The sequence below is a fragment of the Oryctolagus cuniculus genome, chromosome X, assembly GCF_964237555.1.
Source record: "Oryctolagus cuniculus chromosome X, mOryCun1.1, whole genome shotgun sequence".
NCBI classification, from domain to species: domain Eukaryota; kingdom Metazoa; phylum Chordata; class Mammalia; order Lagomorpha; family Leporidae; genus Oryctolagus; species Oryctolagus cuniculus.
In genome coordinates this window covers 22,614,638-22,641,546 of record NC_091453.1, presented here as the reverse complement: position 1 = coordinate 22,641,546, position 26,909 = coordinate 22,614,638, and the positions used below count along the sequence as shown (strand labels likewise).

Below are 26,909 nucleotides of genomic sequence, written 5' to 3'. Positions count from 1 at the left end.
GAGATAGATCTTTCTCTCTCTCTCTCCTCCTTTCTCTGTCTGTAACTCTACCTCTCAAGTAAATATATACATATATATTATGTTACAGATATTACAAAAAAAAAAGTTGCCCTAGATCATTGCACCCCACCTTGGAGTGGCTGATTTGAATCCCAGCTCTGCTTCCAGTTCCAACTTCCTGCTAATGGGCACCTAGGGAAGCAGCAGGCGATGGCTCAATACTTGGGTCCCTGCCAGCCACATGGGAGACCCAGATTGAGTTCTAGGATCCTGGCTTCTACCTGGCCTAGCCCCAGATGTTGTGGGCATTTGAAGAGTCAACCAGTGGACCTCCTTCCTCTCTCCCTTTCAAATAAAATAACATAAAATTTTTAATACTTAAAATATAAGTTGATGCTGACAAAATTTGCAGATAAGGTATGAGAGAGATGGGTAGCTCTTGGAAGATACTAGAATACTATAAAAATTAAAAACATCCTCTGAAATTCTTCAAAGCACCTTGTTAATTATGCTTTTGTCTAAATTAGATGGACAAATAGAAGACTAAATTAATCAAATATTATATTTTCATAATATTTCATACATTGAAAAATCCTTCACTGAAAAGTTAAAACAAAAATTTAAATAATCTTTCTATTCTGACAATATTTGATAACCTAAGTTAGGCCAAAAGAAAAAATCCTAAGATGATTTTTTTTTTTGACAGGCAGAGTGGACAGTGAGAGAGAGAGACAGAGAGAAAGGTCTTCCTTTGCCGTTGGTTCACCCTCCAATGGCAGCTGCGGCCGGCGCACTGCGCTGATCCGATGGCAGGAGCCAGGTGCTTCTCCTGGTCTCCCATGGGGTGCAGGGCCCAAGCACTTGCGCCATCCTCCACTGCACTCCCTGGCCACAGCAGAGAGCTGGCCTGGAAGAGGGGCAACCGGGACAGAATCTGGCACCCCGACCGGGACTAGAACCCGGTGTGCCAGCGCCGCAAGGCGGAGGATTAGCCTAGTGAGCCACGGCGCCGGCCCTAAGATGATTTTCTAAAAGTGAAAAATGCTGTCTTCTTTATTGATAACCTTGCTAAACTGGATCTATCTAAATGTAATTATTCATGAGCATAGGCAGATAACACCAAATCCATAGAAAACAATAACACAGAATGCATGGGAGAACACTTAATTTTGTGTATAAGATAAAAGAATTTTCATTTACTTTTATCTCAAAAAAGTAGCATTTGCTGCATCTTCTATTGGACTTGTCTAAACCTGGATAAGATACAAGAATGAATGTTTATAGGCAACATCATTCCATGAGAGTCATAAGTGTCCTAATCCATAAACCATATTCCCAAGTGACATGAGGTACTGAAGAATGATAAAATCAGTATCATTTTCTAGGATCTGTGCTTGTCCTCAAACCTTATAAATTTCCCCACTGTAAGCAAAAGAACAAGTATGATTGTTCCTAAAACAAGATTTCATCCACAGTAAAAGTAACATTATGGAAAAATAGATTATTCGAGATAATATTTGATAATGGTTGGCGCCGTGGCTCAATAGGCTAATCCTCCACCTAGCGGCACCAGCACACCAGGTTCTAGTCCCAGTCGGGGCGCCGGATTCTGTCCCGGTTGCCCCTCTTCCAGGCCAGCTCTCTGCTGTGGCCAGGGAGTGCAGTGGAGGATGGCGCAAGTGCTTGGGCCCTGCACCCCATGGGAGACCAGGAGAAGCACCTGGCTCCTGTCATCGGATCAGTGCGGTACGCTGGCCGCAGCGCGCGAGCCATGGCAGCCATTCGAGGGTGAACCAATGGTAAAGGAAGACCTTTCTCTCTGTCTCTCTCTCTCACTGTCCACTCTGCCTCTCAGAAAAAAAAAAAAAGGAAAGAAGAAAAATATTTTATAATATTCAGTACAGTATTACTTTGTTATTAGTTTCATTTAGCTATTTTATCCCACACTTTTAGCATACAAGTCATCAATCTAGCTATGCTTGGATTTATAAAAAGTTTTGAAATAAGAACTCTATACTGATTGCTAAATAGAAAATTGATTCCTATTTAGAAGGCAGCAACAACCTGCCCTTTCATAGCGTAAACAGAGGCAAGTTCTGTCCCAGAGATGGCTCCTGAAGCTTGACCAATTGCACCCCTTTCTTGTGAGCACATTCCAGGAGACAGTGTTTCTTTAATTTTGTTCATTTGTTTCTCATTTTGCTGGTTTTTTTTTTTAAATAAAATTACTAGACATCAAGGGGAACAATAAAAGCAACCAGCAACAGAGGAACCCCTCTTAGATCCTCATAACATGTCTTTGGTAATTTTGGGTAGTGATTCCAAGAGTATTAATCGTACACCATACACCAATCAGAAGAAGAAGAAAGAGGAGGAGGGGGAGGAGGAGAAGCACATGTTAGCTCAAATATATGTGATTATTTTAATCAGCCTAAATTTTTATCTTCTTCACAACATGTCATATCTTAAATTTTTTAGAGATCAAGTGAAAGGCCATACAACCATCGATCCCTTTTGTCTGTCCTATGCACCTCCTACAAGCACTCTACAAGCACAAGCCAGGCACACTAGCAATCATTTCACTAAACTACAGGATATGCCCCAGCATGCACACAATTCAGAAAAAGATCCATTATAAGCGGAACTTAGGTAATCTTTGACAGTTTCTTGGTTAGGTATTCTGCTACTTTCCAGGAAATGAGTAAAATAAAAAGCTGAACTTACTACTTCAGGAGAAAATATCATCTCACATTCCACAGATGAATTTTCCTCTAATTCCAAAGAATATAAATAAGGAGCTGTAGCATTTGTAAATTTCCCTAAAAGACAGTAAAAAGTTATAGATGAAATACAGCCGGACAATATCTACAGTGCCATTATTCAGTACAGAAATGTGAACTTTAAAAAACTGCATCAACACTAACAAGTAATTACTGAAATAGTTGGGAAGAATTGCATCAGTTTGGTAAAGAATCACTCATAATATCAAGATTTTAATCAGTAAAACTGATATCCAGATATGGAAAAAATATTTAATTAGCCAATCAGAAACAATATATATATCCTAAAAACAACAACAAAAAAGTTTCAAAGTTCACCAAGCATATCTTAGTAATAGTCACATGCATATGGAAAAGAATAAAGGAGAACAGCAAGGCATTGCTGAATCACAAGTCCCAGAACACCCAGGAGGCTCTCCTTCCAGTCAATTTGGAACAAGGGAGCCTCAGATTCTCTCTGATGCATCATAGTCCACAAAGAAAAAAACACAAATTCATCACCCCACATTTGTCCATTGTTTTCTGTAATGCGTTTTTGACATTTATTCTCAGCATTTTTGAAGCATATATTATTAACTATTTGTTTCCAAATGTGAAATAGATTTCAAAAACTAGCTTATTAAAAACAATATAGTTAATTTTAAAAAGAGAAATCCCATTTCTTTGTACAAGAAAAAAATCTTGACAGAAAGGAACCACTCCAGGAATAAAGGCATTAGGCAAAGATTCATAAACAATTGTCCTCAGTGACTTGATCAGTTCTTGTCCTGACGGTTGATGTACAATGTAATACTTTATCCATTTTAGTATTTTTTTTTGTTCTAGTACCATTGGTTGAACTCTGTAATTAACACACAATTATTCTTAGGTGTTTAAATTTTAACTGAAAAGTGATCCCTGTTAGGAATTTGGAAAACATTATGTTGAGTGAAATAAGCCAATCCCAAAGGGACAAATACCACTTGTTGTTCTACAGTGATGCAAATTTCAAAGCCAAAAATTATAAAACTTAAACTTGTTAAACAAATTCCTGAACGACTAAATGCATGTTACAGTGGAAACTTTGTTCACATCTAAACAATTCTAATGATCTTATTTTCCCCCTAAGTTTTTCTGATTAATCCAATGAATATTAGTCATTTCAATTTCCTTTGTTAGAAATGAATTTCAACAACTTCATCTGTCCCGCTTATTTCACTCACCCTTGGTATGATGGGAAAACCATGAAACAACAAGATTTATTGCCTATGTACTGGTACATGCCCTGTTTGTAGTGTGGGAAATGATAAAAACATACAGTAAAGAATATCTATCTAGAATGGATATATATCTAAAAATATAGAAAATATAATAAAATAAATTAATAAACCAATCTTCGTAAATTTGCAATACATATAAACTTGCAGCTTATGAAATTCAGCAATCCACTATAGCTTCAACAACTATTTCCTGAGTACCTATAATGTGTACATTATTTAATCAGACAACTCTAGTAGAAAACAAGTGTTATAAATGTGATCCTTGACCTCATGAGCATACAGTCTATCAGAACAACAAACATGTACAAAGATCCCTTTGATAACAGGCTAGATTTGGTTCTATCTGTGATAAGACTTACACAATATCCTAAGGGAGCAAAGGCACAAAACAACTGATATACAAGAGTAGAGATGGAACTCATGCCTCATAGAACTCAGAGATTGGAGCTAGTTTATAAAAGTGAGGGATCTCGGGATGCAGAGACAAAAGCATGAGCCATTCTACAAGAGAAGCCCAGTGCTATTGGAAGAAAATGCATAACACCATATAGCTCCAGCACAGGCAGCCTATGGTGTCTATAATGGCAGAAGTGACTAGAATAAGAAGGTAGGTTCATACTCAATTATTTCTCATCATTTTCTCTCCTGTAAGTTACTTTATCAAGCAATCCTGAAATGATCATTTTAAAAACCGAGTTGTCAGAATACCATTTGTACCTTTAAATATTTGTAATAATAAGTGAACTTCTAAGGATATTCTAAGAATATACTTTATTGCAAATTTTTAATAATTATCACAATCAACTTGTGCACCACCAAGACTGTTTCAGCAGCCTGTGGCTGAGCAACACTGCTATTGGTAATAGGGACTCAGCGGAGCTTTTTAAGTAGATGTGCTCGATCTTTGGTTTAACAAGACTACGCTCTGGAATAGGTATGACCAAAATAAAAAAGAAAAGAAAGAAAGAAAAAGACTTGGAGACGGGGAAAGCATTTCAAAGGTTGATGCAGTGTCCTACAGGGAAGGCTTGAGGCTTCAGTGTAAAGGCCGAATGGAGGAAAGACAGGCACTTTGTAGAGTAGCTCTTCAGAATAACTAAGAAGAGTCATTGATCCACTGACCGAGATGCATGAAAGTAATATGGGGCTGTCAGTGTAGAGTGTTAAAGCTAAAAAATATTCAATATCTAGAATTCTTATAAAGTGACTATAGATTCCATATTATTTCCAACTGACTACTATTATCTTTCCCGGGCTGTTGTACAGGCTTCTCAAACACAACATGCCTGCCCAATCAAATTCTCCTGCAATTCCATCAACTGTGAATTGTACCTCCAGTCACGTATTTCGTAGAACCAAACCAGAAATGACTAGAGATTTCCTTCTGTTCCCTAACACCTGTGACCAAGCCAGAACACTGCTATTTTCTCAGTACCATACGTGTACTCTCTTCCTTCCCATCTCCAGCATCATTGCCTGGATCCTTCTCACCTGTATGACTACAATTTCTAACTGGTCCTTCCCTGGTTGTGCTCACCCACCCACCCTAACTCATTCTCAATTCTGTGTCATAAAGAAAATTAGTGTAGTGCAGACCTAAACATGCCAATGCCTGAATATAATAACTCCTGCAATAGTGCTGCCTAATCTTCGGGATAAAAGTCAACAAGAGGCCCTTGATTATATGGATAGCACTTGCTCTTCCATTCCTGTTTCTACTCTGTGTATCCTGAACTACTTCACCTGCATTCTTTCACACAAACATTCTTTGCTTATGTATCTCCCCTCCAATTTTCAATGTTTGGTTCGGAATCATCATCTCCAAGAAATGGTTCCTTGGTTCCTTTTTTTTTTTTTTTCTAAGTCTCGGTTAGTTTTTCTTTGCATATGTTCCCTTAGCCTCTTACATGGACTTGGCTTGTGGTATCTATCACATTGTATAGAATAGCTTAGTTCTTTGTTGCGCTCTCCTACTGTTATGAGTGGTTTCTGCACACCACCTAGATCCAAAAGCCATCTTTCTGTGTTCTGTTAGTTCTTGCTCTTCTTCCTCTGGTTGAATTCCATCAGGGAATTCACCAGCAAACCTGCCCCAACCTCCATAGATGATTCCTATATTAAACTCTCTTCAGCTAAACCGTCTGGGTGAGTTTTCTGTGTACTACTGAGATTCTAACTGACAAATTTACAGCTCACTTCTTGACGACATGTAAAATATCTTTTATCTTTACGGAATCAAACGGTAGTATCTAGCTTGTAATTGAGATTCAATCAATACTCACTGAAAAAGAAATGAATAAAACAAATATTGGGAAACTTTTGGTTTCAGAGAGTAAATATTTTGGGCTTTGTGAGGCGTATGTTTCTATACAACCATTCAATTGCCATTATAGTTTGAAGTTAGTCGTAAGCAATGCACAAATAAATCAGTGTGTGTTCTAATAAAAATTTATAGAAATGGCTATTGGACTAAATTGTGTCCAAAGAACTTAGTTTACCAGCCCCTGGAGTAAAAAGATAAAATTCACTTATAAAATGCATTTTTTCTTTCCATCTAATTAAACATAAAAATACCTAACACATGGGTAAACATATAGAGCTCCCCAAAGACATTATGTAAAATTATTGAGTGAATAAAGCCAGTAATTATCAATTTCATTTTCATACATAGTGTCTACTTAGGCATAGCATGCTTAATATACTACTTTAAACCAACTGATAAGCATGGATATATATCATGTATTAACAAGTTGTTCTGACACTCAAACTGAGGAGTTTCTAGAAGTAAAACCATGAGTACTTACAGAAGATAGGAAAAACATGCACTGAGTCATTCAAAATATTTAAAAATAATTGACAGCCACCTGAGGAGTGAACCAATGGATGGAATTTTTTTTCTCTAACTCTGATTTTCAAATAAATAAATATTTAAAAAATAATTGTCTTTATCAAATTATATTTAAGAATTATACCTTAGAGAAATTTAGAACTATTTTTACATAAATATCATAATAGTATAAAATAAATACCTGCTTTATCTTTAAGAGTAATTGAAAAATACTGGATGTTTTCTAAACTGAATTCCACTGTGGCAGGTGTCATACCTTTATTTTTTACTACAAATGGAATAATTTGGGTAGAACCAGCATAGGTGCCATTGAAGTTAAACATATCCTAACATTAAAAGACAAATAATAATTAGAAATTAGAGTATTGAAAAAATATAAACTAAAATCATTTCTATTTTCATCAAGAAAATTATTAACTCAAATTAGAACTCTATGGAAATTAATCACATTTCCTTCCTCTCCCCCACCTCCCATATGTATCAGTAACCAAATTCCATTAATCCTGAAACTGTCACCTCCTAAATGATGTTACGATATGAAATTAGTAACTCACAACTTTCCATGTAATTTCTCTCCTCCTATCTAAGATACAACTAAACTAATTAAGAATCCGACCATATCACTTCCTGTCTTAAAATTTGATGGTTCCCTGTCAAATATGGTATCATACAGTACAATGTATAAGCTCAAAGGCATAGCTCATAAAGTTCACCATGACCTTCCCCTGTGATATGATTCAGTCTCAACTAGCTCTGTTCTCACCCTATCTCTTAATATACCAGCAAACTGTGTGATCTGTCATTTCCAACCAATAGCTGATGCTTCCCTCTTCTGTGTAGGCTCTAATTTGTAATCATCACTTTTTAAATTTTTAACTTTAAATTTTTTTCATGTTTATTTAAAAGGAATATAGATGGGACTAAAGTTGTGGTGTAGGGGGTAAAGTTGCCTCTTGCAGTGCCAGCATCCCATATGGGCATCAGTTTGAATCTCAGCTGCTTTTCTTCTCATCCAGCTCTCTGCTGTGGCCTGGGAAGGCAGTGGAGGATGGCCCAAGTGCTTGGGTCCCAGACGCACATGGGAGACCCAGAAGAAGCTCCTGACTCCTGGCATTGGATTGGCGCAGCTCCAGCCACTGTGGCCAATTGGGGAGTGAACCAGGAGATGGAAAATGTTTCTCTCTCTGCCTCTGCCTCTCTGTAATTCTTTCAAGTAAATAAACAAATTCTTTTAAAAAATAAAAGGAAGATAGACACACACACACAGCAGAGCAGAGAAGGACAAACACAGACAGATCTTCTATCCATTGATTGACTTCCCAAATGCCTGCAACAGCTAGGGCTGCACCAGGCCAAAGCCGAGATCTGGAAACACAATCAAAGTCTCCCACATGGTTGCAGAGTTCCAATTACTCAAGCCATCATCAGCTGTCTCATAGGGAAAGCATTTGCAAGAAGCTGGAATGAGGAACAGAGTTGAGACGCAAATCCAGGCACTCTTACAGGACATGTAGGTGTCCCAAACAACATTATAATCTCTGTGCCAAATTCCTACCCCCAACTTGACCTTATATCATGTATCCAACAAACGTTAGTTAGATCAACCACAATTAATGACACTGTGGTATCGCATAGTCCATTTGTTTATATATATTTCTACTACTGAATCTTAAGCTTCATTCATTTTCCTATCCCTAGCATCGATATGAAAACTACATTCAATATTAGGGGTCTTCAAAATGTTCATGGAAAATTTGCATTGCCTTTTAATTACATTTGTCTATGAATACTTTGAAATATGCTCATATATAAGAAATGTATTTGAACTTTAATTCACAAGCTAGGCACGTATCTAGACCACAAAATTCCATAAGATTCCTCTCTGTGTTGGGAGTTGGCTTTGCAGCCTATTGGGAGAAAGCCTATAACTGTGATGCTGGTATCCCATATGTGCACCAGTTTGAATCCCAGCTGTTCACTTCCCATCCAGCTCCCTGCTAATGTGCCTGAGAAAGCAGCACAAGATGGTCCTAGTGCTTGGGCTCCTGCACACAGGTGGGAGAACGGGAAGAAGCTCTTGGCTACTGGCTTCTGTCTGGTCCAGCCCCAGCCCTAGTGAACACTTGGGGAGTGAACCAATGGATGGAAGATCTCTCTGCCTCTCCCTCTCTCTGTAACTCTGCATTTAAAATAAATAAAATAAATCCTGAAAAAAAAAGCTTCCTCTCTGTGGTAGAGTAACTATAGATAGCCTACAGTTCCTTAGCAAAAGAATTACATATAACATTAAAAAGAGATTGAGGCAATAGTATTCCAATATTGAGGAATATACTATATTAATGTGAACTGGCTTTTATTTCATTTAAATATGAATCTAGTTCTATACATAAAGTTTATCAAATCTAAAATGGGTAATGAAAACTCAATTCTTTGTACATATATAACAAAAATCAGGAACTGATTAGATATGACACATCACCCAGCTTCTTGAAATACTTTTTTTAAACCACTCTCAATCTGGCCTTGCATATATGTTCAATTGGATAAAATGCCATATTGTCATTAAATCACATAGTCAATGCCATAGCCCATACCATACACTTAGTTAACATATTACCAAAAATATTTGTTGATGCTAGACATGATTTTTAAAAGTCAGCTACAGCTAAAATCCAACATAAGTGCATACTGATAAACATATAACACAAAATACTTTAAATTATGCAGTTATACCATAACACGCAAAGCATTCCCCAAATGACTTTAGAATGAGGTAACAGTGAAAAAATGTCTCAATATTGTCTTATATTTTTCAAAGAAGTACACTGACACTACAGCAATGGGGGGAAAATGCGCTCTGGAAACTAGCATTTAATCTGCAGAAATCACCATAGCCTGGGACAAGCTAGCTTATTATTTGTCAGTCTATTTGGATTTAACATTCATCATGGAATAAAAGAGATGTTAGAAAATTATAGCTTACAACCAGACCCTAGAATTTTGGTGAACTCTTTATTTAGTGAGGCATTAAGCCTTTGACTATAATGTAAATGTAAAATATGCTATCTCAAAAATTAAAAAAAGAAGGAGAGGAAAGGAAGTATCAGTATATTCTTAAAATTATATCTATGAACTACATTGAATCTGTTCTCTTCGCATTAATATTACATTAACATGAGAATTCATGAGAATTGTGTCATAGCAATTATCATGCATTTCCTGTGACCCTGAGAATCTAATGCATTAATAAATTTCTTTTAACAATAAAAAAATCAAAACTAACAGGAGGCCCTGTCTGAGGTGGTCATTGAACCTTTATCATCTAATTTTTCTCAACTTAGTTCAGCACTAGAATGGAGTTAGGTGCTTAAATAGTAGTGGGAGAAAAAAAATGAAATTTTAGGTAGTGGCAGGTGTTGTGGTGCAGTGGCTAAGATGCCACTGAGGACACAAGCTGTCATGTCAGAGAGTTTGGGTTCCAGTCCCTGCTCCACTTCTAATTTCAGCTTCCTAATAACATACACACTGAGGAGTAGCAGATGATGGTTCATGTACCTGATTCCTTACGGCTCATGGGAGATCCAGATGGAGTTCCAGATTCCTGGCTTCGGACTGGCCTAACCATGGCTATTGCAGGTATTTGGGGAGTAAATCAGCAGACAGACTCTCCTTCTCCTTCCTCCTCTCCCTCCCCCTCTCCCTCTTCCTGTCCCTGTCCCTGTCCTTATCCTTCTCCCTCTTTCTGTTTCTCTCTCCCACACTGTGGTCTGTCTTTAAATCTAAAAAGAAGTAAATAATCCAAAAATAATCTGGCATGTATTATATTAGAGATTTTCCCATACTATAAGATGTTCAGAACATCCTATAAATGTCACAATAGAGAAGCATGTGACAGGGTATCAGGGAAAGAATCAAGAACAGTTTCTTTGGGCAGATGACACCAGATCTAATTCCTGAACCTCTGACCAGAAAAAAAAAATTGTGTGCGTGTGTGTGTGTGTGTATGTGCACTCTACCAATTGTAGAACAAAATTTTAGCAGTGTACAGACAGTAATTCAAAAAATAAATGTGACTATAATTTAGCAAATGGAAATCAAAACCACAGCGAGATAACATTTTATACTCAACAGACTGGCAAAAACTAAAATCTAACAACGCAACTTATAGAGCAACGGAATCTTGAAAGTGAATTTTAGAAAATATCTTGTCGGGGCCGGCACCATGGCATAGTAATTTAAATTTCCGCTTCTAGTGCTGGCATCCCATATGGGCTGCACTTCGTGTCCTTGCTGCTCTTTGTCCTATCCAGCTTTCTACTTATGGCCTAGGAAAGCAGTAGAGGATGGCTCAAGTGCTTGGGGCCCTGCACTCATGTGAGAGACCCAGAAGAAGCTCTTGGCTCCTGGCTTCGGAATGGCCCAGCTCCTGCCTTTTCAGCCATTCAGGCAGTGAACCAGTGGATGGAAGACCTCTCTCTCTCTCTGCCGCTCCTTCTCTCTATAACTCCACTTTCAAATAAATAAATAAATCTTTTAAAAATGAAATTATCTTGTGAAGTCAATATGTACATACTCAGACCTCAAGAGGTCCACTCCTGGAGAGACTCTTGTATATGTACCTCAGAAAATATGAATGTGAATGGTCACAGCGACAGTATTTGCAATAACAAAAAGAAACACCTGCATGAACAGCACAATGAGTTATATATATAGTATGTCTACACAAAGAAGTATTATGCAGCAGTGTTAATGAATAAAATGCAGTTACAAGCATCTTACGTGAATGTTGAAACACAATATTTAATTAAAAGTAACTCACCATACAAACAGTAGGTCTTTGTTATAAAGTTCAAAAATAGGGGCCGGCGCTGTGGCGTAGCCCGTAAAGCCGCCGCCTGCAGTGCCTGCTTCCCATATGGCACCTTTTGAGTCCCAGCTGCTCCACTTCCGATCCAGCTCTCTGCTGTGACCTGGGAAAGCAGTGGAAGATGCCCAAGTCCTTGGGCCCCTGCGCCCATGTGGGAGACACGGAAGAAGCTCCTGGCTCCTGGCTTCAGATCAGCTTAGTTCCAGCTATTGCGGCCATTTGGGCAGTGAGCCAGCAGATGGAAGTTCCTCTCTCTCTCTAACTCTGTCTTTCAAATAAATAAATTATTTTTAAAAAGCTCAAAAATGGGGGCCAGTGCACTGGCATAGCAGGTAAAGCTGCCACATGCAGTGCTGGCACCCCATATGAGCGCCGGTTCAAGTCCTGTCTGCTCCTCTTCTGATCTAGCTCTCTGCTGTGGCCTGGGAAAGCAGTAGAAGATGGCCCAAGTCATTGGGCCCCTGCACCCACGTGCAAGACCCGGTAGAATCTCCTGGCTTTGGATAGGCACAGCTCTGGCTGTTGTAGCCACCTGGGGAGTGAACCAGTGGATAGCGGATGGAAGACCTCTCTCTCTCTCTCTCTCTCTCTGCCTCAGCCTCTCTGTAAGTCTGCCTTTCAAATAAATAAATAAATCTTTAAAAAAAAGAAAAAAGCTCAAAAACCCAAAAAACTAAACTAAATAATAATGGATTAAAAGATTCATACATATATGGTGATACTATAGGCAAGCAATTTTATTTAAGATATACGAATTGCACGGATTTCATATATATAGATTCATGAACATAGTTATACACCCCACCCTACCTTCCCTCCCACCCATGCTCCAACCCTTCTTCCTCCTTCTCCCTCTCATATTTCCTCTCTTAATTTTTACAAAGATCTATTTTCTGTTACCTTATACTCATTAGATTAATACTACACTAAGTAAAGAGTTCAACAAATATTATGAAGAAAAAAACATTGGTTAATTCTTAAACCTTCATTCAATATTCTGTTTCATCACTTACATATATACTTACATGTATATACATGTACAAATGTATACATAGTTTTATATATACATATATATATATATATCAATTTAAATGTAGTAAAATATCCCTAAACGTAAATGGGCTGATTAGGAACATATTAACAAATAAAAGTTACCACATTCATAAATTGACCACAGAAATAGGTAATACACTCACAGGACTGATTTCAACATCAGGAATCTCCACAGATCCACCAATCCTAAGATCTATGACATTTGCATGGCGGATAGCAACCTTATTTAGGAGAAATATAAAATTTTGTAGAAATCACATTAAAATGAAATCATGTATTGCTGAAATACCATATTGCATTACATAACATTTTACAATTTAAAACATAAGAACATATAAATGTAAAAGAGTTACTCCAGAAGTTGGCATCACATTTATTATTTTGCAGAATTGATACTCCTAATAAAAATGAGTGTTCAGGTGGGTGTTGTGGCACAGCAGGATAAATTGCCACTTGGGATATTCACATCCCATATTAGAGTGTGGTTTTAATTCCAGGCTGCTGCACTTCTGATCCATCTTCCTGCTAATGGGCCTGGGAAGGCAGTGGATGATGGTCCAAGTACTTGTGACCCTGCCACCCATGTGGGATATCTGGATGGCATTCTGGGATCCTGGCTTCAGCCTAGTTGCCCTGGACGCTACAGACATTTGGGGGAGTAATGTATAGAAGATCTATCTTTCTCTCTCTTTCTTATCACTCTGCCTTTCAAATAAATAAATAAAAATATTTTCTGCAAATATACTTCAAGTTCTGCTACTCAATTTTATATTAGATAATATGTATGAGATTGCTTCTTTTTAGACCTCCACAAACTATACATCTTCAGAGTTACTTAAATTTTTAGAAAACAGTAGAAATTTTAAAAATTACTCTTTTGTATCATAACTTTAAATGCTATCGTCAACTGATAAAATAATTAAAACAAGTTTTCTAAGAATAATCATATGAAGATTTGATGGTAGTATATCTGCTATTATAAATATTTTAAGCAACCAAATAAACCACCTAGAGATATATAAGGTATAAAAACACATATGTATAGATATACCTTTGCTCTTGTATCAAATTTTTCTGCTGTAATGGGTGTACAGGAAATATTGAGAATAGTTATTCCCCCAAATGGAATTATTCCTTCGGCTGGAACAATATTAATGGTAGGCAAAATACTCTGGTCACAAACCTGTAATTGAAAATTTGCAGAAATGCTACATTATCCTTAAATTGCTGTTTCAAAGATTTCATAGGAAATCTTACACACTATTTACTAGAGAGAGGATCCTAGGCACAGGACATGAGACAGTATTGTAATAGGGTTTGAAAACACTAGACACAAAAATAGTTTGAGCTACAACTAGGAATTATAATCCAAATTCACCAAAGAGAACTTTCAGTAGTAGCACCTTCAAGTTCAAATAGAATGATGAAATATATTATCTGGAATGTTTGCAAAACTGTAAAATTTAAAAGGATGAGATGTAACTGTTAAAGAAGATGACAACATCCTAGTTTGACATTTTTGTCTTTCCTTGATCCTAAAACTGAAAGCAAAGTTAGTGCGAAGCAGTATGATAAAGTAATCTCTTCTTTATGAAATCCATGATAGAAAGCCTAACATTAAAGATGTTGATTTAATCTTCAAAAAATTTATAAGTAAATTACCAAGGATTTATGGTATGGTTTGTCAAAAACCAATTTAGGCCTATTTATCATGATTTAAACCAGAATAATCTAATAGGAAATTCATCAAGATAATTTTGGGAATTAGGGGAATAGTTAGACGATCTAAGTCAGAACTAATTATGAAGATGTATACTACAAGAGGGTCTACGCATATCCTTGTGTTGGCCAGAATTGATATGGCACAAAAGACATGATAATCGAAAGTTTGAATGAAAGATCCGAAACACTAACCTCTTCAAGTACTCTTCACATAGTTCATGGAAAATGTTTATTGTGAGAAAACTATGCGTGGATTACAATTTTTTTTACATCAAAATACATTATCTTTCAATTCTATTTTCCATAAACTTTTTGAAATATCCTCATAATATCATCACTGGAGGAGACATCTTAATATATTTTTCAGTGAAAAAAAACTCTGTGACCACTTTGCCCCTCCCTCAAGTTAAGAGCAACAACTATAAATACTCACAGACTACCTTTGCAATGGCTTTGATGTAGGCCCCAGTTGCTAACATAACAGTACTGATTGTAGGGTGAAGTTAAGAGAAAGCAAAAGTATGTAACTAAATATGATGTGTAACTTTAATTAATAATGTAAATTTCAAACTTTTTCAAGCACCCTGTTCTTCAATAAAATCAAATAACAGACGGAAAAAAAGGTAGGAAGAGAAGTGAGGGAGAGGCCAAGTAAAGAAGGGAATGAGAGACACAATTCTTAGGCAAAATTAAAAGTCCATATTGGATTAACAGCATTCAGGAAATTCTCATATGAAATATCTAAAAATTAGCAAGAGTCCATTTATGGGGAGTAAAATATTAATTTCATGGATTCATGGCACAAAGACTTATTTAAACATAATGTGATCTGATCAAAGTAATAAATGACCAACATTCTGTATTACCTTGAAATAACCATGATTTTGCCCTACATTATGAAGAATGGCTTTCCTCCAAGTTGTTAAACCTTGAGGGCAGTTGTTGAAGAGTATCCTTGGCTCCAAAAATGTAACCTTGGTGGGACCAACCTAATAATTACAGGAGGAAAGGGGAAAATGCAGTTGACATAACTTTAAACAAAATGTCTGTTTTGGTAACAAAGCTGAATTATTTTAATTACACATATATTACATATAAAATAACCAAATATATGGTTACAGAAATAAAATGAAATAAAAATTATAATCCTCCTATATTATGCATTCAATATGTCGCAACATGCAAAACAAATTCCACAGGTTTTTATACTTTGGTTTTGATTAAAAAAAAAACTTAAGCTATTACTAGAGGTGAATAAGGATGAGAAGAAAGGATATAGAGGAAGGTTGGAAAATGGATACTAAAAGACAGTTAAATGGAAGAACTATGTTCTAGTGTTCCATAGCATAGTGGGGTTACAAGACTTCATAATAGCCCACTATACAGCTTATGAAGAACTAGGAGAGAGGATCTTGAAACTCAAACTTAAGGAAATGATGAGATGGGAATGCTAGTGCTAGTTACAATAATTTGATCAGTATATGCTGTATAAACATCTTAAAATATCATGCTGTATCCCATAAATGTGTATAATAATTACATGTGAATTAGAGGATGTATAAAATGCTTGTGGAAGACAGAAGGGAGATACTTCAGAAAGCTAAAATAGATAAACCATATGACCCAGCCATCGCATTCCTGGGAATTTACCAAGGGAAATGAAATCAGCATCTGAAAGTGTTATCTGTACCCCCATATTTATTGCAGATCAATTCACAATAGCTAAGATATGGAATCAAGCCGGATGTCCACCAACAGATGACTGGATAAAGAAATTATGGCAGGGGCCTGTACTGTGGCATAGTAGGTAAAGCTGCCATCTGCAGTGCCAGCATCCCATATGGGTTCTGGTTTGAGTTCCCACGGCTCCACTTATTCAGCTTTCTGCCAGCATCCCGTATGGGTTCTGGTTTGAGTTCCCACGGCTCCACTTATTCAGCTTTCTGCCATGCGTGGGAAAGCAGTAGAAGATGGGCCAAGTCTTTGGGCCCTGTCCCTGGCTTAGGATGGGCCCAGCTCAGCCATTGTGGGCATTTGTGGAGTGAACCAGCAGACAGAAGGCCTGTCTCTCTCTCTCTGCTTCTCTGTAACTCTGCCTTTCAAATAAATAAATAAATCTTAAAAATTATGATATATATATACACATATATGTACACACACTATGGAATAGTACTCAGCAAAAAAAAAAAAAAATGAAATCCTGTCTTTTGTAACAAAATGGATGCAACTGGAAACATTTACACTTAGTGAAATAAGCCAGTCACACAAAAGACAAATACCTTATGTTTTCCCTGAGTACCAAAAAATGTAATGTATATGAGTGAAATTGACATTTTGGGCTTCAATGATTGTTTATAGCCCTTGTCTCTAGTGTTGAGGAAGTGTTTTTCTTCTTACTATTTTTGAACACCTTATGTAGTATAGGGTTAATCTAGTGAGTATAAAGTAGACTGAAAGTAGATCATTGTAAAAATTGAGAGGAAATAAGAGAGGTAGAAGGAAGAAGGTTGGTAGCATGGGCAGGAGGGAGGGTAGAGTGGAAGTATCACTATGTTCTTAAATCTGTATATATGAAATACATGAAATTTGTAGACCTTAAATAAAATTAAAATAAAAAACTATTTTTTTTGTAAATTACATGATCCACTTCATAACTATTAATTACTACTAGAATATGAACAATGCAGTAGAGTATGGTAAAAAGTTTTTTGATGTCTTTGAAAGAAATAATTTAATTTCAAGTGACTTCTATGATACTATTACATATTTATGGAGCATACCACAACATCATATTGTTGGCACAAAATTCTTGGATTTCTGAGTTAATTCTAGATTGCATAACTTTTTTTTGGTCAAAGTTTTCATTTATGATGGCCAAGTGGCTACATAAAGGAGCTAAGACAATTTAGTAAATTATTACATGAAAAATCAGTTTTTATGAGTGTTTACATAAATATATATGTATGCAACTACAGAAACATATCCAACCAATTTATAGTCCTCAAAATAAAAGTCACATTCATGGGAAACAATTACATGTGCAACACATTTCAGTTTCGATGTGTTTCCTTCAGAGACATGAAGATTGAATTCTCCCCTATCTGAAGAACTGTAACTTGGTCGCCATATTACTTCACACATCAGTGTGGCATATGCTTCTACAGTGCCTAGAGAGAATATAGAGAAAAGATGATATTTACTATGATATTTGTTATTCTTAATAATATACAAAATAAGAGCTGGTCTAAACATGTGCTGGTGTTTGGGGGACCTAGATCTAGTTCCATGTTCTGGGTTCAGCCTGGTCCAGCCCTGGCTGTTGCAGGCATTTGAGAAAATGAGCAGATGGAGAAGTTTTCTTCCTCTCTGTTTCTCCCTTTCTTTTTCTATCACTTGTCTTTCAGACAAATACCTTTAATAAATTATTATCATTAAGCTCCAAAAATAGGAAAATATCAAGTTAAAGATTGTCAATGTGTGTAGTTCTTCAAGGCTTGATTAAAAACTATAATGCAGGGGCAGGCACTGTGGCGTAGTGGGTAAAGCAGCCGCCTACAGTGCTGGCTCCCATATGTAGACATTAAGAAATATTTTGTGTTTCATGACCAAACTGACCCTCTATATATTTCTCAATGTTCTGAAATATTTAGCAACATCACACACACATTTGACTTTTAGAGGGAGGAACTACCATTACCAGATACTTTTTGTTTGCTTTAGTTTTTTTGTTTTAGTTTGTTTTAGTTTTTCTCTGCCTTAGCAGATTGACAATGGATTCAAATATCAATGCACCTTCTAGCTGCCTATACTACTACTACTTAGCATGCTGCGTTACTCAGTGTAGAAAGGTATCCAAAGCATAGTGGTTAAAAGAGCACCAGTTCTAGTTTTAGTCTCTTTGCTTCGAATTTCAAATCTGCAACATACTAGCAGAGACCTTGAACAATTTACCTATTCTCTTTGTAGCTCAGTTTAATCATACGTAGAATGTAAAGAACAATTTTATCTAACACAGAGGACCACTGTTTGGATGAAATGATCTAATATACTTGTATATAAAGGTAGTGAAAATAGTCTTAGCTCTCGGGAGGGGACAGAGTTAAAAGAAATGTTTGTCCATATCTAGTTGGCAAGAGAGGCTGGGGAAAAGAGATTTGTAGACAAGACTGTTGCTTCCTTGAACGAAATGAGAGTTCTGTTAGGGGAATAGATACCAGGGGTCTAACAGTAGGAGACAGATATAAACAAATAATTATAGATGACATACCAAATACATAAATGGTTGAAGAAATGGTAAGGGAAGAAACCTAAATTAGCCCAAAAAAGTAGTGGAAGTTTCACTATTTGGTGGTGGCATCCACGTTGTGGATGAGCAGAACTTTGCAGGATTGAGCCTGATGGTAGTGTAAAAGTCACCACACCACTGTACAGGAAGAGAGCTGAGTTGAGAAACACTGTGATGGGAAATGTTAAAAACATTCAGTGCTCCAAGTAAAACCTCTGATTGGCCTGGGAAAAGTTGAGAGCAGTAAAAGGATTACATATCCATGTTGATGGATCTAACTGAGCAGAATTTTTTCCTCCAATCAGTATGCTTATATATTTTTCTCCAGGAATAGTATATCAATCAAGGGATGGGAAGAAACTGGTATGTGGCTGGAACTGGTGGGACAGGTACTGCACATAGCCAAGAAGTGAGAGAACTGAGAATGATAGTGACAGTGAATTGACTGAAGACAAGTTTGAGGATTAACGGACTCAGAATTTTAGTCAGGGTAACAAAAACAAAGGCAAAAACAAAACAAAGTAAGTAGGAGCCTGAACAATACACATAGAAGAAGTCAAATTAGAAATGAAGTCTCAGGGCCACCGCTGTGGTATAGCAATGTGGTGCCAGCATCCCATACAGTCCCAGCTGCTCCACTTCTGATCCAGCTCTCTGCTACGGCCTGGGAAAGCAGTAGAAGATGGCCCAAGAACTTGGCCCCCTGCACCTGCATGGGAGATCCAAAAGCAGCTCCTGGCTCCTGGCTTCAGATTGGCCCAGCTCCAGCCATTGCGGCCATCTGGAGAGTGAACCAGTGGATGGAAGACCTCGCTCTCTCTCTGCCTCTGCCTCTCTGTAACTCTGCCTTTCAATAAAATAAATAAATCTTTTAAAAACAAAAAGAAATAAAGTCTCTCAGAAGCATCAATCTATGCTTACATTGTCTCCTTACAATATCTGCTACCAAACACAAATAAAAATATCTCTTGCATTAGGGAGAAAAGACAAAATAAAAAAGTTGAATTTAAAATTATTGATATCACTTTAAAGAATATAGAGAAAGCCATATGATTAAATGCATATCTTAGATGCAAAAACAATACAGAAGAAAAATAACTTGTTGAAATCATTTTGTATTTATACAAAAAGGCAAACACAAAATAAAATTGAGTAATTGTTATATGGATGCTATAAGAAAATACTTGGATTTACATACATAATACAAATTGTAAATACTTCTTTCAATACTATGGGAAAAATTGAGTATTGTCTCACTTGTGTTATTAAAACAGAAAAAAGTCAATTCTTATGGTATTACTCACACAAACTTTTTTTGTAATTAATTATCTTTGTGTTTTCGTACCTTGGTGATTGCTCTGTTAAAAATATGAAAGAAGTGCAATGAACCACTCAAGGGAAAAAAGGTAAATGCCAATAAATCTGTTAAAAGAAGAGTTCTAAAGACTATGAAAAGCCCACTGACACTCCAGTTCATAATATTGGAATTCTACTTTGTACAAATTAAGCATCATCTTTGCTATTTCCTGGTAGCCACAGGGCAGCCTAGTTCATTTATCTCTGGTTAGCATAGAGAAGTACAATGATCAGTATTGGTATACTTTCATTTTTAGACATCCTTAGGGCAGTATCAGGTGGTTGGCCAGAATCTATTGCTGGAATACCGATATTATAACTACCACTGTTGGACACCTATTCAAACAAACTGAAGAAGGTTTATCTAGAATCTCTAAAATGCATAGAAATAAGATATCTTTCTTTGATTACCTTGGCACTTCTCTAGATTGGTACAGGACCCAATATTACAAGTATTATAATTTAAAAAGAGGATGGACAAGTTCATCTGAAAAATATTGATGGAAGGATATCTCAGATGGTTGGTATATTATGATCTGAGATTATGATAAATTAACATGGGTTAATGAAAAGAATTTAAAAAAAAAAAGACTGCATCAATGATCTCCAACTCTAATGAAAGGACAACCTTATACTTCCGCTTGGTAAATTTATCAGCATCTCCTTTTAACCTACATACTAGAATTGAGTAATTTTAATACTTGTGGTTGTTTGTTATATAACATTCTTTGTTACAAACCCTTGTAAAGTTAAAATGTCCTGATTTAGTATGTGACTGATACTCACAAGAAAATATATCAAAGGCAAGGTTTCTTCAAATTAGAACTTCTTCAGGATTTGTAGTATAGTCTATTTAGATGCTAAATAAATACTATTCTTTTTTCCCCTATTTTTTCTTTCTTTCTACAAATGTATTCCCAAATTCAATCTGAGCTGCCACAAAGACAGAAAGAAAGTGCAGGGATTTTTCTTCCACATCTTAGTGCAAACCAAAAGAACAGCAGCAAACTGATCAAGGTCTATCCGTAGATGCAGATAAATACTACTTAAGAGATGAAGAAGGGAAAGGGAGGGGAGATATGGAGGTAAGAAAAGATGCAGAGAGAGAGAGAGAATAGAGACAGGGAGCAAGGAATTGGTAAGGGTGAGGGATTGCAAAATCCGTGATAAATTATTATCACTCTCGGACACTTTCAGGAAAAAAAATTCAAGCAAAATTATAAAATTTTATAATCCAGTATGTCTCCATTTATTTGGTACCTACTCTTTGTCAGGCCTTATAGAAGTGTTACATACAATTCATCTTTATAAGATACATTTGTCTCTCCATTTTACAGATAAGCAAACTTGTATCGATAAAAGTAGTACTTTTTTTTTTGAGATAAAATATCTAGGAAGGAACTAAGACAGGTTTTGAAATCATGTCTAGGCTGGCGCCGCGGCTCACTAGGCTAATCCTCCGCCTTGCTGCACTGGCACACCGGGTTCTAGTCCCGGTCGGGGCGCCAGATTCTGTCCCGGTTGCCCCTCTTCCAGGCCAGCTCTCTGCTGTGGCCAGGGAAGGCAGTGGAGGATAGCCCAGGTGCTTGGGCCCTGCACCCCATGGGAGACCAGGAGAAGCACCTGGCTCCTGCTATCGGATCAGCGCGGTGCGCCGGCCGCGGCGGCCATTGGAAGGTGAACCAACGGCAAAGGAAGACCTTCCTTTTCTCTCTGTCTCTCTCTCTCACTGTCCACTCTTCCTGTCAAAAAAAAAAAAAAAAAAAAAAAAAGAAGAGATCACGTCTATTTGATTCCAAAGTTTTGTTTTTGTTTTTTGTTTTTTCACTTTCCATTCACGCAGTACTAGATTTCAGCTAGTTAAAAAGCACCACATGAGATACTGCAGACACAAATATCTTGGATCTTTTCATCTAGCTGGAAAGACATGACATGTATAGAAACTGAACATACCATCTTTATCATTCAACTTCTAATTTACCATTTTATTTAGTTAAATGGTATTAGGTGTCCCCATGAGGTCCTCACAGCATCTCAATGATGCTTGCTCTATTTGGCAGACTATTAAATGAAGTCACAGTCTAGCAAGTACCAGAGTTCATATAATAACAGGGATATTACTTGGAATCACAGATTCCAGGAAATGATAGAAACAAGGCTAAGGAAGAGAGATATTAGTTAATACAGAAGGCTATCAAAAAAGGTAAATCTGAGATTTTTTCTATTAATGAAAAATGTCTACCTTTAAGCAATAGTTTTAAATTGTTAATTTTACTAATTCTATTTTGCTGGCTATATTAGATGTTGACTGTAAGTAATTTAAAATCCTTCTAAAGAAATCACTCTCTGGGCTTATATCATGTGGCACATCAAGTTAAGCTGCTGCCTACAACACCAGCATCCCATATGGGTGCCAATTCGAATCCCGACTACTCCACTTCAGATTCAGCTCCCTGCTAATGCACCTGGTAAGGCAGAGAAAGATAGTTCAAGTGCTTGTTCCCCTGCCACCCACATGGGAGACTCAGATGGAGTTCCAGCTTTCTGGCTTTGGCCTGGTCCAGCCCCAACTGTTGAAGCCATTTGGGGAGTGAACCAGTGGATAGAAGATATTCGTTCTCTCTCTCTCTCTCTCTAACTCAGCCTTTCAAATAAATATATAAACCTTTAAAAAAGAAATCACATTCTAAAAAACATAAATAATTTTGAACCACATTACTATCGTTATCAAACTAAAATTAAACAAAAAATTACTTCATCCATCAGTATTTCCAAGTTACTTTTATTTTCAATTTGTCCAGGTTGTGGACTCAGTTGTCTGGTCAAACACCAAGTCTAAATGTTGCTGTGAAGGCATTTTTTTAAAGATATGGTTAACATTTAAATAAGTAGACTTAAAAATATTTAATTGACAAAGGACATATTTTCCAGATATATAATATGATTTGAGACACATATATTTTGCAATGATTATCATAAGCTAATTTACCAATATGCAGACTACCTCCCCTAATGTAGGTGGGCTTCATTCAGTAAATTGAAAGTCTTAAGAGAAAAGACTAGGGTCTTCCAAGGAAAAATGAATCCTGTCTCCAAAATTCTTTTGGACTCAAGACTGTACCATATACTCTTGGTTTCTAGCTTGCTTGCCTTGCCTGTCAATTTCAGACTTGTCAGCCCACACAGCCCAGTGGGCCAGGATTAGTGCCTTAAAACTATTCTCCCTCTTCCGCTCCCTCCCTCTTCTCTTCCTCTGCCTCTTTATTATCTACCTCCTATTTATTCGGTTTCTCTGGAGAACCCTGACCAAGAAAAGATCCATATTTCCAAGTTATTTTTAGGTATCTAAAAAAAATGCCCCCGGTAACAGTATCTGAATTAATTCTATAATCTTAACATCAGTCTACAGTATACAATTGATTAATGCCTAAACACATGAAAAAATAAATAAGTGAATGTCTAAATCAAATAGAATAAACCATAACCTGTAGCTGGACGAATGGAAAAAGCCATCTCACTTCTTGTGTTTACTGGTAGCCATTTAAATTTAGCTGAATAATTCTGCCGATTATACAACTCAACTGTCTCCCGAAAACAGGTTTGTACCAAGAAGCCTTGTGATCTCAATACTACTTCATTTGAAGATAGCTCAAGTTGTACTGGCATGACGACTGCCATCACTAGGATGTGTCCACTGGGTATATTGTTCACCATAAAGGTGAAAGATCTGTAATACAGTAAATCCCAAAATTTTAATTGATAATAGGTATTTGTGATCATTGAATTCAGTGACATGTAAAAATGCAAATACTGTTGGTTAATATGCACCATTATGAGAGCTCTTCAAAAAGTTCATGAAAAAGATGTACCATGAAGAAACTATGCACAAACTTTAAAGATTTTTGCACCAAAATAAACTTGCCTTTTGATTGCATTTTTCATGAACATTTTGAAGTTCATGAAGATTTCTCAATATGTAATATTTCAAAGTAATCATGAAAGGGAATTATATTACCATTGAAATATAAATCTATAAGATATAAACTAATACATAGATTGTATTCTCTGGCACCAAATATAGCATGTATTGTAATTATATAAGCAAATAAATACATTTTTGCTAAAGACACCTTGATTCTAGCAAACATTCAAAAACTTATTCTTACTTGCAAAACTTTCCAATGGTGGAAGAGTCAAATATCATTGAAATATTAGTACTGGATGTAGGTGGAATCACATATGAAAATTGCCTGGTATTCTGAAGTTCATCTAAATTAATATCAAAATGGATCAAAATATACATTGGTAGCATATTAATAACATGTAGTAGACAGGTATTTGATGAGTTAGCACAAACATCTCCGAAGTTAAGGACAGAAGGCCCTGAAAAAATGAAAAGTCATTAGGGTTGATATTGGCAAATGTGTTCAATGTAATCTTTAATTTTTTAATTATTTAAAATATATTTTGGTCACTCAAGTTGTATAAACATGATATAGAAAAAAATGTATAATAATATCAGAAATTATTAAGTACTATTTTTAACTATGTGACCATAATTTGGTATTTGGAAATTATTAGCTAAAATTGGCTAAATATGTTCCAACTACATAGAAAATCATGATAATAAGAATTCTTTACAATTTATATTAGTAATTTATTTTCAATACTTAAATGACCTCTCTCCTCCCTTCACCAGAATTATTTTTTCTACTTGTCCCAAATTTATAAAAATTGGAAGCTTTTTCGTGGTTCATTTAACTTTTCCCCTTTAAATGCAAAAGGTTTTATATCAGAACTACTTTAATAATTATGTCTTATCCTGCCTTTTTAAACATCTTTAGTTATAACTAACAGAGCAAACTGAATATACTTAGTGTGGAAATTTATTAGTGTTGACATGTGTTCACCTGTGAAACAATCACCACAATAAAGAGCAAAATTCAGTACTCCAACAAGTTGTTGTTTGCATTTTATATTCCTTCCCTCCCACCGTTCTCTATGTGACCACTTCTAGTACAATCACATACTTGCTTTTTACCACTGTAGATCAGTTTGCATTTTGTAGTTGTATGTCAATGAAATTATACAATATGTACTATTTTCTGTTTTTCTATTCAGTAAATTTCCTAGAGATGCATTTAAATATATATATATATATATATATAGATATATATATATATATCAATGCTCCATCCCTTCATGAAAATTTTGAAATTTATTCATAGTTTAATAATCTGCATTTGCATGCACTTTTTGAAGATTCCTTATATGAATTTCAACATTTTTTGCATGAAAATAAATTTATTTTATTTCTATATTCCATGAATATTTTGAAGTATCCTCATAGTATTTCTTTGTGTGTGTATATACATCACAATTTGTTTATATTTCCCTACTAATTTGCTGGTTGACATTTGGCTTTTTTCAACTGATGGCTATTATAATTAAAGTTTCTATAAACATTAATTCACAATTATTTGTTTCAACATATGCTTTCATTTCTCTTGGATAAATATCTAGAATTGGAATGGATGAATCTGAATCATATGGTAGATGTATGTTAAAAGGTATAAGAAACTGCCAAACTATTTCAAAGTGGTTTGTAGTTTCATATTCTATCAGTACACAATATAAAATTTCTAATTCCTTCACATTTTTAACAAGAATTTAAATGGTCAGATATTTTGTTTGGTTTAACTCTAGCCATCTAATAAATTTATGATAGTATCTCATTGTGGTTTTATTTTGTTTAAGGACTAATAATGTTGTACATTTTTCCTTGTGATTGTTTGCCATGTGCAGATCTTCATTTTTTGAAGTACATATTTTTATATGAACTGTCAAAATTTTTCCCATTTTAAATATGATTGATTTTTAAAAATTATTTTATTTAAAATTGTTATTATTCTGCAATATTTTTACATTTTATATGGAGTGCACAGCAATATTTCAACATATATTCATAGTACAAAATGATTAAACCAGGTGACAAGCTTTTCCATTTCCTTAACTTTTCTTGTTTGGAGCCCACAAGCCTCTCTCTTCCAGTTCTCTATACAGTGTATACCATACTATTGGGAACTATAGGAACTATAATCACTCCACTGTGCTGTGCTGTGGTATTTATATCTAACCAGAAAGTGTTAGTCTAAGGTTCCTGCAGTTGCCTATGCTCAACTCTTTGGTGCAGAAGTGCTACCAGAACAGTGGGAGGAAGTTGACTTTAATTGGAACAAAGGTGGAAAATTCTATTTAGAGAAGTATTATCAAAATAATAATGATCTTAATGACAAATTCTTAGGTAAGGCCAATATCATGACCTGAGGCCTCAATAATTCATTCAAGTGATACAGAGAGGAACCAGTAATTTCAGGAATCAAGATCTAGAAGAAAGACAAGGAGACCATAATAAAAACATTTATGTACAAAAGAGAGTAATCTTCAAAATTCACTATAAAACTACAGTAACCAAGTTCTTGTAAAACTGAAGCAAGGATAGATATATAGATCAATGGAATAGAACTGAGGATCCAGAAATAAACCCTGACATGTGATATATATAATGTAGTTATAAAAGAGGCAAAGAAATTCAATGAGGAAGGATAGTATTGTAACAAATGATGCTGGGACAATTAGTTATACACATACAAAAATTAAAATTTAGAGCTTTAACTCACATTACAAATAAAAATTAACTCAAAATGGTATGTAGTCCCAAATATAAAATCTAGTATTA

At 35.8% G+C, this 26,909-nt stretch overlaps 1 protein-coding gene and 1 non-coding gene across 2 annotated transcripts in view; both read right to left on the bottom strand.

The window, feature by feature from the left end:
* CFAP47 (cilia and flagella associated protein 47) overlaps positions 1-26,909 on the bottom strand; it is a 369,488-nt gene that overhangs the window by 289,084 nt on the left and 53,495 nt on the right. Inside the window, exons 14-21 of the mRNA XM_051827003.2 lie at positions 24,337-24,553; positions 23,656-23,897; positions 17,566-17,696; positions 15,396-15,518; positions 13,859-13,990; positions 12,951-13,028; positions 7,069-7,213; positions 2,725-2,819 (exon numbers count right to left, since the gene is read on the bottom strand). Coding sequence (XP_051682963.2) covers positions 2,725-2,819; positions 7,069-7,213; positions 12,951-13,028; positions 13,859-13,990; positions 15,396-15,518; positions 17,566-17,696; positions 23,656-23,897; positions 24,337-24,553 — 1,163 coding nt within the window. The remainder of the gene's footprint in view (positions 1-2,724; positions 2,820-7,068; positions 7,214-12,950; positions 13,029-13,858; positions 13,991-15,395; positions 15,519-17,565; positions 17,697-23,655; positions 23,898-24,336; positions 24,554-26,909) is intronic.
* On the bottom strand, positions 21,078-21,205 carry LOC127485040 (small nucleolar RNA SNORA31). Its single transcript, XR_007912242.2, has one exon. It is a non-coding gene; the product is annotated as a small nucleolar RNA SNORA31 (small nucleolar RNA).